The sequence below is a fragment of the Catharus ustulatus genome, chromosome 5 (assembly GCF_009819885.2).
Source record: "Catharus ustulatus isolate bCatUst1 chromosome 5, bCatUst1.pri.v2, whole genome shotgun sequence".
NCBI lineage: Eukaryota > Metazoa > Chordata > Aves > Passeriformes > Turdidae > Catharus > Catharus ustulatus.
This window is the reverse complement of record NC_046225.1, coordinates 52,275,077-52,294,968: the sequence shown is the minus strand read 5'-3', so window position 1 is coordinate 52,294,968 and position 19,892 is coordinate 52,275,077. Positions and strand designations below refer to the sequence as shown.

At 41.1% G+C, this 19,892-nt stretch overlaps 1 protein-coding gene across 2 annotated transcripts in view; it reads right to left on the bottom strand.

Moving 5' to 3' along the window:
* The window catches only part of PDS5A (PDS5 cohesin associated factor A), an 85,951-nt gene extending 79,786 nt beyond the window's left edge, over positions 1 to 6,165 (bottom strand). The window contains exons 1-2 of one of the 2 annotated variants that reach the window (XM_033060308.2): positions 5,896 to 6,165; positions 4,930 to 5,100 (exon numbers count right to left, since the gene is read on the bottom strand). In XM_033060308.2, coding sequence (XP_032916199.1) covers positions 4,930 to 5,100; positions 5,896 to 5,922 — 198 coding nt within the window. In that variant the 5' untranslated portion in view covers positions 5,923 to 6,165. The remainder of the gene's footprint in view (positions 1 to 4,929; positions 5,101 to 5,895) is intronic. The other variant, XM_033060309.2, reaches the window with a different exon arrangement.
* Between the last annotated feature and the right edge of the window lie 13,727 nt (positions 6,166 to 19,892).

Sequence of the window (19,892 nt, the reverse complement as noted above, 5' to 3'; positions counted from 1 at the left end):
AAATACATGCAAGTCACCCATGTCATCTAAGACTTGCCAGCAAAGAGCATTTATTACTTAATATACTATCCAACCCACTTAACATGTATATACCTTTTCCTCTCAAACATACCAAATTCTTGTAGGTGATGCTACCAGATGATATTTTAATTTATAGTTTTTTGTATTGTTTAAAATAACTACCTAGGTAAATGCCAGGTCAGATCAAAGGTCCACCTAACTACTCAACCTCAGAGAGCATCCATTAATTTACACAGAAATATCAGGCTAGTTAAGAGTAACCTCCTTCTCCTCTCACATAACTACAGCATACTCCAAAACAATTAAATATCAATAAGCAACCCTTCTCAATTTTAACATGATGTAACAGATGCCTAAAACTCACTTTTACATGATACAACAAATTGTTAGCATTAGCTATTTCTAGTGGTATAGAAACAACAGGCCAAACTACAAAGGGACCAATACCTAATAACCAGAGGAACATGGAGAAAGACAATGCAAAGACGGAGAGGAAGGGCGTTTGTTTTGTTCTTGCACAAATACATGTAATAACTAAGAAATGTCAAGGGACAAGATAGGGAAGACCAAGGCACACCTGGAGCGCTAACTTCTCCAGATGATCACAAGCTAGGCCTTGGGGTGGGCATGGCAGGAGGAGAATTGGAGAGAGGATTAAAGGGTGTGGAAGGCCATTGAAATCAAATGCAGCTTTCACAGCAAGTGCCTTGCCTAACTGTCACCATGGGAAAAAGAACAAGACTATTGGACTCACTGAAAAACAGAAAGACAATCACTTCCCCAAAAAATCCAAACCCTCACAAAACAAAAACCAGAATCCTAACCCTGCTATGATAAAGAACTGTATCTCCCTCACTAATTCTAACCTACAAAACTTTATTTCACAGAAACATATTTAAATGCTGCATTAACATGTGTTTAAAATTTCCATGCTGAAATAAATTTATCACTTCTTTTCCTTTGAAAAGTTTCAGAAACTTTTGAATATTTAGTGTATGATTAAATGTGCTTTCTACAATTTCATGAGTTAATGTTTACAGAGGTATCCCTAGGTGAAAGAAAATGCTGCAGTCTATTTTCTTTTTCCTACAGACTTGTGTTACACTTTACCAAACTGTACAGTTTTTAGTACACAGCCTTATCTTAACTCACCATCATTTATTCTTTTTTTCACATTAAAAACTCTTAACAGGCTCTAGATGGTTTTCCAGAAATAATGCAAATGTCCCCATCTCTATCTCAAAAACATTTGCTAACTTTCACATTCAAACCAAATCTGAAGTTTGTTCAACACTCCAATGTAGGACTGCCACAAAAAGAAGCTGGTTTTTCTCCTGTGCCAGGCAAAGTATTTGTGAGTTCTCATGATAAAACTACACAAGAAAATGGTTCAGGTTAAAATTAACAGTCGGAGAGGGATGGGTGTTGTTATTGGTTGGTTTGGGTTTTTTCCCTGCTAAGTTTTAACCCGGTCAACCCTTCCATTTTAGTGTGCAGCAAAACAAAATGCTTGTAAAGAGGGTACAGAAGGGAGGTTGGAATAAGCATGTGAGAGCCCCACAAATTTTGGTGGCAGTTCTGGCTTTACCTACAAGGGCTGTTTATGTCAGTCACTGAGAAAATCAGTCTCTCTGCATTTTGAATTGATGGGGCCATCTATAATGTATCTGACAATTATGTACACTACTATTAATCTTACTTGTAATGACTAAAATGTTTTATATAAATGACATTTAAATATTCTCTTATGACCAAAGTTTTATCTGAGATTTAATAGTTTGCTGACAGCGATATACATGTCTGAAGTTTAACACGGCAGTAAAATACAGTCAATTTTGAAAAAATTCAATAGTCATAAAGAAGCCTTGCAGCAAAGCAAATGCCAAGTTTCTAAAACTTCTTTCAATCTTCAACTATCTTATGGAAAAAAATATAATATTGCTAAGACAATTGCTCTCAAGTTTTATTTAGGTTCTGGTTTGATCTTGGAACTGAAGGAGGGCTTCCTGGGTGCCTTACAATTGTGTTCTCCCCTTCTATCACTTGGTTACATCAAAGTTACCACCCCTCTTCACAAGCTTTACCCCAATTGTCAAGCATCTGATTTGATGCAGCTCTAAAATCAATCCCTATATAACTTGAACATCTGCCCTGTAAACAGACTGACCTTAAAAAAAAAAATTACTTTGTAGTCAACAGTACAGTAAAACCTCAACACTCTGCTACACGCTAGCTGCCTAATTTGGTTAAACTTAATTGGACCTATTGAATGGACACTTGACCCCAGCCACAGTACACCAGTTAAAATCACTTCCTCAATAGCTGAAACTACACATCACATACTGTCCCACTCTAAGAAGGTACCGAACCATCAGAGTAATCTAACACACCAGAAACTACCTTTGACTCCATTAAGCACCTGAACTTGCGTTTTATTTGCCATACATATGCAATCCTGAGGCATTTCCTTTCTACAGCCCTCAAAAGATGCATGCTAATTTTAAAATTCTCAGTATTTTCATTTTCAGGACAATGATAATGTTATCCTACGCATATATCAAAACACTTTGAAAGTATCTGGCCTACATTTTATTACCCACAACCCCAAGCAAAAGGAGGGAAAGGATATAAAAACATTCTTTTTAAAAGTCCTTGGCACAAAAGCTGCTGGTCAGGCACTCTGGGACAGGTGCCCAGAATGTCTCAAGTTCCAATAATAAGAAAAGCTTTCATTAGGAGAAGAGGTCTGGACACAAAAATACAGATGCAATATCAGAAAACTTGCTAATAAGGTCACAGATTTGTAACCAATTAAGTTGACCATGACTTCAACAAGCTACAAGAACGAGAATTTGCAGGAACTGACCCACATCCTGGTGGCAAAACTCTAAGTTGCACATTTTCTGTGAGAAACACCTCCTGTAAGAGCATCTTCGGCTGACGTATGGCCAAGAAGACAAAAAATCTACAGTTTCAAGAACTGATTCATGCCTGAGTTGGTACGTTCTGTTAAAGCTGGCTTTTATCATTAAGTAATATTTAAAGTTGTGGAAAGTTATCTTTTGAAGAAAACTAGAAGTAATTGAACTAAACTTTTTCAAGCGTTTCCAGCCCAAGCACAGCATCATCATCATATTCCACATTCCAAAATGAATTTGCTTTTGTACATTAGGTTGACATAAAGAAGTCAGACTTCATAAAGAACATACACATTAAACAAAAGTATAAAAAAATATACTTGTCAGTTTAGTTCTAGAGTGGCCAGTACTTCATATTTTCTTGATGTTGCAGGAAAGCCAACACCTGACAAAAAAATTCCTTTAACTCAGATTGAACAATACCAATATCGTAAGAAAAAAATCTTTCTCTGTAGTTTCAATTATGGTAGATGCAGTAGCAAAGTATTTGTTTCCATTTAAAGTTGGTCTCAAATTTTTTGGCTGTGTGAATTTCGTGACAATAATTCATTAATAAAAGACAGGAAAAAATCTGCTCTTAGGCTGAAAATTATGCCTAATACACACACATGTGAATTCAGTAAAACACATATACATGATTCTGAAGTTCTATTATTCCTATTATACAAGAATGACACAGTTCACCATTGCAAGTCCACCAACAACTGGGACAAAATAAAATACCTGTTTCAAGGATCACCTCAAAACTGCATTCCTCCACATTCCACAGACTTTGATCCAAGGTATCTGTCTAAACAGTCACAACTCTAGTATCCTCTCCTGTAACTGGCAATATTCCACTGCAGTTTTGAAAATACTAGGTTGGACTTGACCATTCAATAATTTTTAAAACTGTAAATAGACAACAAGGCTCATTAAAAAAAAAAAAAACACTGACATGTGCCTTGCTGCTTAAAAAGCAAAGCACAAAGCCTATGTTCTCTTTGTATTTATAGCTAAGAAAACTTTTTAATGTACTAACTGACCAGCCGAGACTGTGATTTCTATTTTTCAGCCTTTGTAGAATCACTGCTGTCATGAGAAACAGATCATCAGATGTCAGAGTATTTCCAATCTCTAAAAATTATTACTCTACCCTGGGCATAGAACCAAATCCTAGGTTACAAAAACCTTTGGTCCAAAGACCATGGTGTTAACAAACGAGTTGTGTCAATATTTGATCAATGCTCAACTCAATTTTCTATTTGGACTTAAGAAATAATACTACTGTATCACAGTAGCTTTTCATTTTTTTTCCAGTGGAAGAAGGGATTAATAAAATAACAAAGAGGTAAGACTCACACTCCCCCAGGATGCTGTCAAACAAGCAAAGAAGATGCTTTTCTAACAATCCCTTTTGCTTATGAAAATTTAGCAGTTTTGTCAGTTATACTAAATAAGAAAAAAACTCTGTGCATTACACTAAGTTAAAAAATCTGAGGCAGCTTTTGCATTTGAAACTATTTTGAAATTCCATTCACAGACTCCAGAAATGAAGCTCTTTTTTTTGCAAACAGTGTGATCTTTTCAATCAAGAATATCCTTACGTAGATCTACTTGTTTCCTCCACTCAACTATACTTTCCTCAAATGTCGGAACAAAAAAAAAACACATCCAGCTTGCCAAACAATTTTGCTAACATATCTTGTCATTATTGCTTATGATTCCACTGCAGATCTCTCCTCTAAACTATGAATATGTTCCATATACAAATTAGCAGTTAATGCATCAACTCTGGCATTGAGAGAACTCACAAGAGAACAGTAATGAACTACAAAAATGGGGAAAATGGGCCTTCCTCTTCTAAGGAAAAGCAATGAAGTCATACTCCCTTAAAGGTCTGCAGGCAGGAAGGACAACAAAACTCTGGCAGTTCTCCATTCCAGTGATAAAATGTTTACCTTAACAAGTAAAAGTTGCAGGGAGGGGTGTGGTGGTCAGAATTGCTCACCTTTAACCGTTTAACCACCTCATCGTTGGTAATTTTGTCCGTAATCTCCTTCACTCCAGGAGGATAGTAGATGATTTTACCGTCGGCAGCAGGTTTTGGTTGGGTAGCAGGGAAGTCCATCCTGACGCTGCTGGTTATAAACTTTCCTTCTCCACAGTCCTCTACCGGCCTCTATCGGTCAGAAAACAAAAGTTCAGCAGAATGGAAACGACTTTCTAACCCTCTTTTTCCATTCCTCACCCTCAATTCGCTGAAGGCCCCGGCTATCGCCCCGCCGGCCGCGCCCCCCAGCGCTTCCCCCGCCGCATCCCGGCGGGAGCGAGGCCGGGCCCGCCGCCGCTCCCCGCGACTCGGGCCCCTCCGCTCCCCTCCGGCGCCTCCTTTCATTGCGGGGCTGCTCCAGCCCAACACTGTTAGTTCGCAGCCGACGGTTTTACAATGAAATTTGGGGCCCAATCGAGGGATACCCCGTGGCCCAGGGCCCCTTGCGGCCCGAGGAGTGGGCCGGGGACACCGTTCCCGGCCCCAGGGGGTGGTACAGAGCCGGCACACCGGCCCCGGAGCCGGGAGACGAGGCCTAAACAGTTAGGCCTCAAAACTATCGGGAGGCAGAGAAGCCAACAGGAGAGGGGGAGGGAGGGAGGAAGGGAGGGAGGCGGCGGCGATCGCAAACAAAACCCCCCCGCGACATCCCCCATCCCCTCAGAGCCCCCCGCCCGCCCTCCCGCGCCTCCAGGAGCCCCCCCAGGGAGGGGGCCCGGCCGCTCGCCACTTTCCATTTGTTCCCGCAACTTCATGTCCCCTCAGCCCTCGCCCCGCACCCCCCCCGCCCCGCCGCCCCGCAGCCCCGCATTCGGCCGGGCCCACAAAGAGCCCCCCACAGCCCCAGCTCCGCGCACACACCCCCGCGGCCGCGGGGAGCGGGGAGCGAGCACGGGGGGAAGCGGGACCCGGAGCCGCCTTTACCTCATGCAGCTCCGGAAGGTGCAGCATTGAGCAGCCTCCGTGCCGGGTGGTGCTCGCCGCTCCGCCGCCACCCCGCCGGCCGCTGCCCTGGGCGCTCCCGCCGCCTCCTGCTCCGCGGCGCGGCAGCTCCTGCTCGGGAGCGCTGGCTGGGGGAGGGGGAGCGGCTCGGTGGCGGTAGCAGCGGCGGCGGCGGCGGCCGGGAGAGGGGGAGGCTCGGGCGGAGCGTGCGCCGCGGGAACCCAGCGCCGCTCTCCGCCCGCCCAGGGAAGCGCAGCCCGGGAGGAGCCTCCGAGCAGCACCCGCCCCTTCCCCTTCCCCTGCCCGCCCGCGGCCGGCGGCGACGCCCCTCCAGGAGCCCCCAGCCCCCGCCTCGGGGCAGAGGGTGAGGCCGCCCAGTAAGTCTGGCACCGCGCGGAGCCCCGCGTGGGGCGCGCGGTACCGGGTGCAGGCGGCGCAGCGCTGCCTCAGCTTGGCGCCTAAGCCCCGGAGCGGCCGGGCCGGGGCGGGCAGGCTCCTCCGGGCGGCGGGGGCACGGCTGGCGCCGAGTGGCGCTGCCCGGCTGGCGGCTGTGTCAGCGAGCGAGCCTGCGGGGTCCCGGCTGCAGGGCGGGAAGGCGAGAGTTCCCCTGGTGCTTCCTTAGGGAGCCCGGGCCGCTCATGGCTGCGCGGGCTCGTCTGGCCGGTCCCTCAGGCATCTGTGGCCTGGTCAGCGTGATGGAGAGGACAGTGTGCGGAAAGGGTCTGTGGGGTGGCACGGAGAGTGCACTGGCGGCGAGAGTGAACATCCTTCTTCAGGCAGATGAGGGGAACGAGCAGTAGCCACACTTTGGTTATAAATCTTAAGGAGAAACTTGAATATGCAGACCAAAGGAGCCCTCGCCAGCCAACTCAGGAAATCCTTCCGTGCAAAATGTCTTTGTAATTTAATATTCATATTTCCAAGGGATGGGGTATGTCTGGAAAGTCAATAGCAAAGTGGGATATATCTGTCTGTTTTGAATCTGCAGTATGTACCCTGTCTGTTTGAAGTGTAGATTTGACTATGAAATGTTTTTTAGATGCCCATGCTGCTCAGAGAAGGTGTGTGATAGCTGGAAGACGACTTTTAACTAATCAAGACTAATTTTCGCATCTTCAGATGATTATTTTTGTTATTCAAACCAGCTAAAAGTATTATTTTTCTTAATTTTGCAAATCTCTGCTGAATTTTCTTTAGAGCAAATTGAAGGTAGGAGGTCAGGACCGGTCTTCATGGAGGAATGTTTCTCTCTGTAGGGGTTGCACAGGTATGACAGGAGCCTCGCTAGGCACAGCAGGGTGGCTAGCATGGCCTGGCAGGGGCGAAGGAAAGATGCAGGAGGGTGAGGGGATGGGAAATGGTAAGTAACATCACGCGTGGAAAAATGTCGCGTGGAAAAATGTCGTGTGGAAAAATCTCGGGTGGAAAAAACACACGTGGGAAAATCTCGCATGGAAAAAACACGCGTGGGAAAACCTCGGGTGGAAAAAACACGCGTGGGAAAATCTCGCGTGGAAAAAACACGCGTGGAATAATGTCACGTGGAAAAAGACGCATGGAATAAACACGCGTGGAATAAACGCGTGGAAAAATCTCGGGTGGAAAAAACACGCGTGGAAAAATCTCGCGTGGGAAAAACGCGTGGGAAAAACACGCGTGGAATAATGTCACGTGGAAAAACACGTGTGGAATAGACACGCGTGGAATAACGTCACGTGGAAAAACACGTGTGGAATAAACACGCGTGGAAAAATCTCGCATGGAAAAATCTCGTGTGGAAAAATCTCACGTGGAGAAAACACGCGTGGAAAAAACACACGTGGAAAAACCTCGGGTGGAAAAAACACGCGTGGGAAAATCTCGCATGGAAAAAATGTCACGTGGAATAATGTCACGTGGAAAAACACTTGTGGAATAAACACGCGTGGAAAAATCTCGCGTGGAAAACTCTCACGTGGAAAAAACACGCGTGGAAAAAACACGCGTGGAAAAATCTCGTGTGGAAAAAACACGCGTGGAAAAAACACACGTGGGAAAAACGCGTGGGAAAAACACACGTGGAAAAACCTCGGGTGGAAAAAACACGCGTGGGAAAATCTCGCGTGGAAAAAACACGCGTGGAATAATGTCACGTGGAAAAACACGTGTGGAATAAACACGCGTGGAAAAATCTCGCGTGGAAAAAACGCGTGGAATAACGTCACGTGGAAAAACACGTGTGGAATAAACACGCGTGGAAAAATCTCGTGTGGAAAAATCTCACGTGGAGAAAACACGCGTGGAAAATACATGTGTGGAAAAATCTCGCGTGGAAAAACCTCGGGTGGAAAAAACACGCGTGGAAAAATCTCGGGTGGAAAAAACACACGTGGGAAAAACGCGTGGGAAAAACACACGTGGGAAAACCTTGGGTGGAAAAAACACGCGTGGGAAAATCTCGCGTGGAAAAAACACGCGTGGAATAATGTCACGTGGAAAAACAGGTGTGGAATAAACATGCGTGGAAAAATCTCGCGTGGAAAAATCTCGCGTGGAATAACGTCACGTGGAAAAACACGTGTGGAAAAAACACGCGTGGAATAATCTCGTGTGGAAAAAACACGCGTGGAAAAAACACGCGTGGAAAATCTCGCGTGGAAAAAACACGCGTGGAAAAAGCACGCGTGGAATAAACGCGCGTGGAAAAATCTCGCGTGGAAAAAAACACGCGTGGAAAAATCTCGCGTGGAATAACGTCACGTGGAAAAACACGTGTGGAAAAAACACGCGTGGAAAAAATCTCGTGTGGAAAATCTCGCGTGGAAAAAACACGCGTGGAAAAAGCACGCGTGGAATAAACGCGCGTGGAAAAATCTCGCGTGGAAAAAACACGCGTGGAAAAATCTCGCGTGGAAATCCTCGTGTGATGGTCACTAGTGGGTGGCCACGCGTGGTGGGGCTCGCGTGCGGGGGGCTCGCGGGGCGGGGAGGGTGGGGCTCGCGTGGCGGGGCTCGCGTGGCGGTCGCGTGGCGGTCGCGTGGCAGCCTGCGGGACACCGCGGTGACCCCCCCGTGTGTCCCAGTCACTGCTGGAGACCCACGATGAGAACCAAGAGCAGATAAACATGTGTTGTTACACTCCCCCTAAGAATAAAAACCCCAGAGCAGGTCCCAAAGCAGCTGCACCACCCTGCTCGAGGCTGGAAGGCGATCGGCAGCGCCCGGCTGGGGATGAGGATTCCCGAGTGCAGCGTCTCCACCGGCTCCCTGTCTGTGGCCAGCACGCGGTACTTTCGGACCAACTGGAACAGAACATCCCTGTCAGTGTGCTGGGATCTTCTGCACCATTTGAAATTCTAAAGGACTAAAACAGACCATGAGGTTCTGATACCACACCCAATTAAGGGAGGTATGAATGAACACTTAACTGCCAATTAGCTTGACTATATGCGTGGCGTTTTCAGAATGTAAAAACATAAAAGCTTCAGATAATCTGACCTGTGGTACTCTTTAATCTGAATAGTCTTGAAATCTGCTCTCATCAGATACAATTACAGCTGCTAGTGTCTGGTTTGTTGCTTTTGCTTGTTTGACCTTCACTCTTCTAATTTCAGCAAGCATCTGAGATCTGACTTGGGCTATGCTTGTACAGCTGTAGCCAGGTTCACATGATCCCTTGGGTTTTACTGGATGGCTCTGTTTAAGCATATGACCGACTCCTTTAGTCTTTACCCAGATTTTTGCTGTTTCCATCGGAATTTTATTACCTTTACTCACGTTATTTTTGTTGGAATGTATTTCCTCTGATCTGCTCGTTTGTTTTGATTATATTTTAGACTATGATGGCAAGCGTTATTCATAAACAGACTGAAATAAAGGGTGCCGAACACCTGTGGGACAGCTTTGTGAGGTGCTTCTTTCTTTGTATTGTGATAGGATAGATTCAAGGAAAGGATCCAGAAAGGAAAAACGTGTTTTTACTGGGAGGGAAAATAATGCACCACAGTGTTTTCATATCAAAACACTTTCGGTGAAACAGAAGAGAGTACGAAGTGATTACATCAAGCACAGAAAATCCTCTAATTCATGTTGATTAAATTAAGCTATGCTCACATGTTTCCAGGAACTGCTTAGTGGTTCTCCTCAGGTCTTTGTTAATACAGTAAACATGGATAGTAACAATGACTAAGAAGTAAACAGTCACATTAAGACATGACACAGTGTTGTGATCAGCAATAAGTAGTATCTGGCATTGCAGTATAACATACCTTTGATAACACCACCTAATTGTTTTAACTGCCTATTTTAATAATTGATGTATTTTATATCTGCTGTAAATTGAGATGGGTCAAAGGTGGGTTTCTTGACAATGTGCATTGCTATAATGAAAAAGCTCCAAAAGGTGTTCTATTCCAGGGAGTATTTACTCTTATAGTAATTTTCAGTGAAATTACTCTTACAACAGCCCAGGAAGTGAGCTTTGTCAGAAAACCAGGAACCTGTGTATCTCCCATTTTCTACATTGACAAGATAAAATCTGTAAAAGGGTGCAGAAGGACTTGGGTGTATTGTATCATGAAGACAATCAGATGGAGACACAAAGTGCTCCTGTGGAGGAGTCACACAGCTCACTGAGTCTTCATGGAGTAGTACCAGTTCTGAACAAAGGGAAGGACCAAATACTGTATGGATGATAAACTCTTTTGAAACTGATCCCTAGCCATGATTTGTCTAAATGTTATTTTTACTCTGGTTTTGGTAAGGAGGGCTTTTCCATGTGCTGCCTAAAAATGTCTTTGTTTTGAATCATGCTTGGAAATAGGGCAGTTATCATAGAATTACAGAATAGTTCAGGTAGAAAGGGACTTTAAAGGTCACCTCGTCAGTCCAGCCCCCCCGCAGTAAGCAGGAACATCTCCAACTAGATCAGGTTGCTCCAAGCCCTGTCCAGCATGACCTTGAACGTTTCCACAGATGAGACATCCATAACCTCTCTGAGCAACCTGTTCCAGTGTTTCAGCACCCTCCTGGTAAAAAATATTTTCCTTATATCTAGACTAAATCTACACTCTTTTGGTTTAAAACCATCACCTCTTGTCTTATCCCAACAGGCTCTGCTAAGAAGTCTGTCACCATCATTCTTGTAAGTCCCCTTTAGGTACTGGAAGGCTGTTACAAGGTCACCCTGGAGTCTTCTTTCAGGCTGAACAACCATAGCTGTCTCAGCTTTTCCTCACAGGAAGGATGCTGCAGCCCTCTGATCATCTTCAAGACCTTTCTCTGGACCAGTTCCATCAGCTCCATGTCCTTGCTGTGCTGGGAGCCCAGAGCTGGATGCAGCACTGCAGTGAGGTCTCACCAGAGAGAGCAGAGGGGCAGAATCCCTTCCCTGCCCTGGTGCCCACAGTGCTCTGGATACAGCCCAGGACACGTTTGGCTTTCTGGGCTGGGAGTGCCATGGCTGGGTCGTGTCCAGCCTCTCATCCATCAGCATCACCAAATACTTCTCAGCAGGGTTGCTCTTGAATTGTTAGTTCCCCAGCATACACACACACACACACAAACACATGTATACATATACACACACTTACCACAGACAGTTACACTTGCTGCTGAACTTTTGTAGTGTCTTGCACATTCAGAAACAGCAAGGATTATCACTGTTCATAACATTTCAGCCATTGTGAAAAAGTGTGTATTTATTAATACATTTTTAATTTACCAACCACTCTATTGACAGAATGATTGTGCTTCTTTCATTTGCTTGCAAGTGAAGTAAAATCAATTTATTGCAGATTGGTGATTTTGCAGGAGAATTTTTAGAAGCTTCCATGATCTATTGCTGGTTTTGAACATTCAGAAACTGAAGTTACAGCAGCCTACTCTATGCCATCTATCCACCTCCTTTGTAGCTTCTCTCAATTATGATGACTTGTCACTATTCACTCCATAATTACATTCTCAAGGTTATTTCTATCTCTGCTCCTGATGTGTCCAAAGCACATACATTTACACCTATTCATTTCTCACAGCCAAGTCTACTTTTTTCCAATAATATATTTAATATGTGCATTTATCATCTTTTCTGTCTGGAAGATACATAACTCTTTGCTTGCACCAGATTGCAAAAGGTTCAATTTTCTTTGTCACAATCAATAATTTCTCAAAAGTCACATTCATAAGTTGCTACAGCAAAAAATTAGGCATTTCATCAGTCAGATCTTTCTATTTCTATGCTGAATTTTTCCCCTAGGCTTTTATAAGGGAAGCCATGGATGGATCAACTATTCTTCAAAATATTCCAGTTTCTATAGGACAGGTTCTGATTGGGTAAATTTGGTGCCAGGTAAACTGAGTTTATGAACAGTGTCTATAACTAGACCACTAATCATGAAGCTAGTTAATACACTATTTTTATTAATTAAGTGAATTTATTTTATTTTTGGCATACTCAAGAATACCCTGTGTTTTTCATTAGACTTTTATTGTCTCTCTAATACTTGGTGTATAGCAGATGTGGTTGTGACAGTGCTATGTCATCAGCTGAAGGTCACTTAAAAGCATGTAGCTAGACTACAAGGAAATTTGTAGTTACCCATAGCTTTAACAGTAGCACATGGTTCTTTATATTCACTTGGTATTTTTTTCAAGTAGCAAGGCAGATTTGGGGAAATTCTGACTGTATGAGACTCCTTAGAGGAAATACTATTGGGGAAATTGGGAAAGTTTGGTAGTATATTTAGCCCATGGCAGCTGTTTTCTGAATACTAAACAATGCCCCCTGCCCCATTAAATAAGAACTGTCCTATGATATATTAAAAAATGAGAACGTGTGTGGTACTAATAAGTTCTGATTAAGAGGCTCATTTGTGAAAAGTATTGATTGTATTTATGATGCTGCTGTTGCTAATTCTTCCAACAGATACACTGTCTGCTTCTTGCAGTAAAGAATGATATGAAATTTTACAAATTATTGTGAACTTGGAATTTACCATAATGGTCAAAGAAAGACATTTGATGAATGGATGAGCAGCCTCAGAGCTGTGCTGTAATGACGGGGTCATTTCATGTTGATGGATAGGTTATGTGGTGTGTTCAGAGGCTTAAAAAAGGGTTGCATTTGTCAAATGCAGGGAAGCATCAAAGTGTGTGGGTATGACTGTGTGAGCAACGGAATCATTATAGTTTGCCTTTGAACAAAGTCAGGAAATATATTGATCATATAGGTTTATGCACTAGGGGAGCAACTAATGATGATCCAGTCAATGTGTTCTGTGAACGGCTCAAGGGGATAATCATTAAAACATTACACCACTACACCATTTTGGAAACTGAATATGAAACCTGGAATTTCAAACCCTTGTAAAGAACAATTTGCATTTGAATTTATGAAATAAAATTATTTCTTTGGTTTGTGCTGCTCCAGTCACTTCATCATTACAATTCTACTTCAGTTAATGCACTGGATGTTTGCATCCAGGTCATCAGCCAGCATGACAGTAGCAGCATACTGACAACACAGTGATCCAGCAGCCCGGAATACTGAGTATCAGTGGAAGAAAATTTTCCTAAATTCAGGACATGTGGCAGCAGAGAAACTAAATAAGGTTATTTGAACCAGTACTTGCATGGGTGCTTGACAAAGCAGACATTTAACTGGTGTCTGAAGAGACCACAGAATATCAACTATTGAGACAAAGCCAGAAGTAGCCTAGGCAAGGCACGGGCAAATAGAGAAATGAGAAAAGATCAGTCTAGACAAAAATGCTTAGTAATATAAAAACTATGTTAACAATATACAGATTTTTAGCCCAAAATTCTTCATGATGCAATATAAAAAGTCCATGATGGTAGAGTAATCAATGAAGGTGATACTAATGCCAGCAGAGGGATTACTGCTTGTAGACTGGTATGTATCCACTCAGAATTTTAGCAACATCTAATACCACTATTTATATCCTATCTGGATTTGGCAAGGCAGCTCATGTGTACTCTCTCTAATATACTATAACTAGTGTATCAAGCACATAAACACTTGCTTTCTTAAGTATATCTTTGTACTGTGCTTTTTATCTTCCAGACACTGCATACTTATACCTAATTATTTATATTATCAGGGAAGCACTCACTAAAATTGTAAACTTCCTTTACATAAATCATTTAATAAAGCAGAAAAAGACTTTAAGCCACCAAATGAACATTTAAGTCACTATTTTAGATGTAGTCAGGTTTTGTTTATGAATTGCCATTGACCTATATTTAATCAATAATTTTTAAACCTTCAAGATCTGCTCAGAAGCAGAAGAAAACTGTAGTGAACCATATTTTTCATCCGTTTTCATTATCATTCGGCTGCCTGGATGCACTCTGTTAGGCATGAATTTTTAGATCAAAAAAATACATTGACAAGTCTATCACATTCTGAATATAGGAAGAACAGAATAATGTTACTTCTAGGGGAGGAAAGCAATAGATCCTTAAATCCCTAAGGAAGCTCCTTCATATAGCAAGTACAAAATAACGCTAAAAGAAGTACACAAATGCTGACATAATCTATGAGCAAACCCCCCCCCCGAGCCTCTAGAGTTTCCCTAATTTAAGCAAATTTGCATTAATATTTTTTTTGTCTTACCAAAGAAAGCCTTATTTTAGTGTTTGTCTCTCTGTTCCTTTCTAAAAGATTTGTCCCTTGACCTGCTGCTGGGTGTGGGAAATGGGAACTCAGGAAAAAGTATGAATGAACAGGAGAAATGGGATGAGCAAAGATGAACACATGTAGTAGAAAATCTGCAGCTAGCTGGGCAGTAGGGGTTTCATGTGAGCAAATAAAAAATGCAGAGATAGAAGGTGAAATAAATAGTACACAGTGAATTGTAAGTATCTTTTCAATATCACTATTTGTCATCTGTAAGTACAATTTTGCCAAATCCAAGATGAACTGGAGAAGCCAAATTCTGGGAACAATATAATTCAATGTTCTGTTATAGATGTTAAAATGATCAGTTACACCTACAGTTCTATTTACTTAATATAAAGGCTCCTTTCAATTTTGATTTTGGCTTTCCATATTTAGCAGCCACTATAATAATCTCTTTGGAAACTAGCTGAACAAACTTGCAAGAAGATTTTTAAAAACATAGCATACTATTAAAATTCAAAGATAAAAAGAAGATTGTTGTGGATTTCTTTTGCCCCCTGTTTACATATGAAGGGGAGTTTAAGGTCAATGGAAAAATATATTGTGAGCTTTTATTTCTGTGTGTGTACATTCTGCTTGTTATTTTGGTGCTGCATAGTTGGTCTTCTTGCTGAGACCTGGGAAGAACATCCGTGTGATAGTGACTGCAGTCATTAAAGCAGTGAACCTGACAGTGCAGAGTTTTGAAAAATAGATGAAACAGGCTTAAATTATGGAAATGTTTGTCTTCTATTTCATACCATTAATGGGTTTAAACATAATTTAGATACTGATTTACTTGTATGTGCCTTTTCTAATTGCTGGATTTGAAAAGTACATGTATGACCAGAAACAGCTAGGAAGGTTCAAAAACATGTGTCTTTAAGAGTCATCAAAGTCACAAACTGCATAATGCTGCTGTGGAAAATAATTACCAACTCATGTATGGCTGTTGTGGTTTAACCCCAGCCAGTAACCAAATCCCATGCAGCCACTCAATCATTCTCTCACAGTGGAATGGGAAAAAGAATTGGAAGGGTAAAAGTGAGAAAACTCATGGGTTGAGATAAAGACAGTTTATTAGGTAAAGCAAAAGCCTCACACATAAGCAAAGAAAACCAAGGAATCCATTTACCATTTCCCATGGGCAGGCAGGTGTTCAGCAATCCCTAGGAAATCAAGGCTTCATCATGTATATTTGGGAAGCACAAATGCCATTACTCAAAAAGTCCCCCCTTTTTTATTCTTCCCCCAGCTTTAAATACTGAGGATGACACTGTGTGGTCTGGAAAATCCCTTTGGTTAGTTGGGGTCAGCTGCTCCAGCTGTGTCCCTTTCCAACACCTTGTGCACCTCCAGCCTCTTCACAGAACATGTCTTGACACTGCATAAGAGCTGCTCAGCAATAACAAAAACATCTCTGTTGTATTATTAACCCTGTTTTCAGCACAGCCCTGTACCAGCCACTGTAAAGAAAACGAACTCTACCTCACAAAAATTGGCAATTTGTTCTGCTGAATAGGAAACCTCTTCTACTCTTCTACCATGTAGTATATTTAGTTTATTTTTTGCACATGGAAAATAGGCAAATTCATAACCAAAACTGAGACAAAGATAAAACTCTTATTAAAGTTTTAAGGTACACATATTTGTCTCCTAACCATCACCACTGTACAGAAGAAGAAATACCAACTCAGAAATTTAAGAACTACACAGTAAATATTAACTACTCCCACTTCAATGTCCTTTTAAGTTTGTTTTCCAGATTTTGGGGAATGTAATCAGAGGAACAGTGCAGTTTAAAGAGCTCAGTGTTCGATCATCTATTTGGAAAAAGCTTAAACATGTTTCCATGCTGGTTGTATCAAATGTTTTTGTTTGGGGTTGGTTTGTTTGTTTGTCTGGGTTTTTAATAAGTTGTCTATTGCAGATGGGCCCAGATCCAAATGGCACCGCCTCTGCTCCATCCTGAATTATATGTATCAGGTTGCAGGTATCAATCTGAATGTCAGAGCTAGAGCAGGGTGCAATGGAGCTTGTCTTAAGATATGATTCCCTCATTCTTTGAACTTGGAATTGTCACGAATTTGACAGGTACAAGCTAACTAATTTTTGCCTAGTCCTTAAATAAATTGGAAACTGTAGACTGTCCTGTTGGAAGGAGTAACTCTCCTTTTATGTCGCTGAAACTGTAAGATGGTCCTCAGCTGCCTGTGGCTTTCTAAATTTGAGTTTCTTTTGTTGCTGGAGTTATTCACTGGGAAAGAATGTGGCCCCGTTTCCAGTGAGAGAGAGTATGAAATGTTAAAAAATAGAAGTGATAGGTGGATTTTAAAGGGACTAAAAAAACCCCAAAGAGGTCAGAATTTACAGGAAAGTGAAAGAAGGCCTTCCCCATTCAGCAACAACCAAATAGCTATCTGTTAATTTCCTATCTAAATAGTTAGATTCTATCATAAGACAGTTACAAAGAAGCACATAATAAACAAAGAATTTTCTTTAAAAATGGTAGTCTACACAGCTGTTTTTAAATGCACGTCACTCACTTGCTGCTCCCTTCCTCCACCTCCTTGGCTTCTTGTTTCAGCATAAGACATCCGGCATGCAAGTTATTCAAGTTCAGAAACTAGTTACTTAAATCTAATTAATAAATAAGTGCTAGTGGGTTAAGACCTTAACAAGTTCCCTAATTTATTTTTACAAGAAGTTGGAGTAATCCATGGATGTTCGTGACAGATGTCAAGCACAAGGACTGCTGTAACTAGCAGCTTTTGTGTAACAAATGTAAGTGAGGAAAACTGACAGTAAGCAGGATACCTGCAAGATATTTTTACACTGTAGAATTTTGAAGCCATTGAGTCGTGGTATCAGAAAATTTTGTAAAATATTCATATCTCAATAGTACATGTACATATCTGTATTTGAGAATAAGGCCTCTATGAAACTATTTCTGGAAAGAAATAAAATAGATTTTTATATTGTTTTAATCTTATATTAATTGAAGGTCAGTCACTGTGAGGAAAACAGGTTCATAAATCACTTGTGATTGGCAAGCAATTAACTTCTGGTAAATTAATTGCATGGGCAATGGAGTACAGTCTGTCTTGACAGGTAAAAGCATTTTTTCATTAGAGTAACATTAATAAATGATTGAAACTTACCTAAGATCCAGGCTTGTACTTAATATTTGATCTACTTAGAAATGCCATCCTGCAATAAGGCCCAACATTTTAACATTTAAAATTTCTGAATCAGAGCAAACAAGTAATCTCAAAATTTCCAGTAGAATGAAAGTACTGGTTTTTATTTAGAATCACTGAAGATTTTAATGACTTTTTCCCAGAATTTAATAAAGGAAATGGACTAAAAACTTAATATCACAAAACCCATAAAATACAAAAATACATAAACTAAAATTTTACTTACAGTATTACATAGTTGAAAGAAAATAATAACTGATAGCTTTTTTCCCCCTTTTCTTTCAAATTGACATTTTAAATGGTTCGTTTCCAAGTGTTTATTTCTGCGTCTCAGTATAATGTGGCCACATTAAGTAAGCTTGGGAATTCATTTGAGGAAATGCATCTCTTTTGCTCTAAGGAAAATATTTTCTTTAGGAGATATAGAATACCTTCAAGTGATAAAATCCTAATATGAGCAAGGTAGTTTGTAGTTATGATTTGCCATCTTGATGAAGGTAAACAGGCAGGAGCATAAGATTATTTCAACCATCTAATACATATAATGAGATATTGTCCTAACTGAATGAAACAAACTTCTTTGTCTTTCTGCCTCTGTTCTAATTTTTCCTTATTGAAGACTAAGTCCAACATGGAATTGTTTGGATTCAGTTGCTATCACTTATGCTAGGGATTTGGCTCTTAACAAGATATCCCAGGAGAAGCTCAGCTGCCTAAGAACATAAAATGCTGAAGTATGACTGCAAATTCTTGAATTATGTTAGTTCTGTCATACTGTAGAGTATTTTAGCCCAGTTCAAAATCAGTGACATTTCTTCTGCAACTGTGCCTGTCCTCTTAACAGCTGCCTAAAGGCAGATACCTTGCAGATTGGAAACCTGGAGATTTTCTGTCCTGGGGCAGTTTTGTTCTTACAACTCTGGCTTTATGAATGAATGGATGCCATTAATGATACTGTTCCATGGAAATGTCCTCTATCTTAATCAGCAGACAATAACTGTTTTGTAAAAAACTTTCACATCCTGGTCAAATTCCAGTTTAGATAACAGCACCCTGCTGACAAAGCTCCTACCATTTCAGATGGATAGCAACTGCCTATTAACCTACTCTGTGTTACTGCATGGCATAGTTAAGCAGCTGTTGCATTTTGTAGATGTAGATGTATTATGTGAATCCCCCATGGTTCTGTTGTTTTGTTTTTTTAACAAAAAGTTTTGGGAATGGTAGAAGTTGCAGAAGTGTCAACCATTATTCATTCTTTTTCCCATTAAATCTAAGTCTTCCTGCAGTGCTATACATGAAATCTGTTTTTTAAAAAATAATACAGAAGTGCACTTTCACTGCTAATCTTGTTCTTAGGCCACTAAAATATGTGGATCTCTAAGATATCTAATATTAAATTTACCATAGATAGGATCAATGCAGTTTTTAAAAATAAAGGAAGTGATATTCAACAGATAAAATCATGACAGTTATAATGAAAGTCAGCTTACTACTTTTTATTATATGCCAAGGTGGCATATTAAGGATTGTTTGTTCTCCATTTCTGCAGATTAGGGTGGATTTTTTGGTATCTATTGAATTTGATATATCAGATTGATAAAAACAGCAGAGCAGAGAACATCCAATACGGGAATCAGATTCACCACAAATCAAATCTGAAGTGTGAGCTTATTTCAAATTCAGAAGGACCTTGTAGCAGTAAGGATTCTGTCAGCTATATAAGCATGACCTCATTCTATGCCTGCAGAGAAAATACCATTAAGTATAATCCTTCGGTTCTCGGAGAATAGCAGTTATTGTCATTATCTCTCTGCACCTCCTTTCCTAAACCCAAACATCTTTATAGAGTTCATATATTCTGAAGATGTTTAGCATAGAAGGTATAATGAACAAATTTTATTTCTGTTCTGCAATATATCTGGAGTACCTCATTAAATTCCAGGTACTTTAAATTAAGACTAGTAATATACTGCTTTAGAATGCATTTAAACAAGAATTTGAAAATTTGCAACTATTAACCTTCAGTGGTAATGTTATAAACTCCTTTGATAATTTACTGATGGATAGGTGAACCAAAGTACTGGTTTGTTAAGTGACTTTAGTATTCATTAGTGGTAATG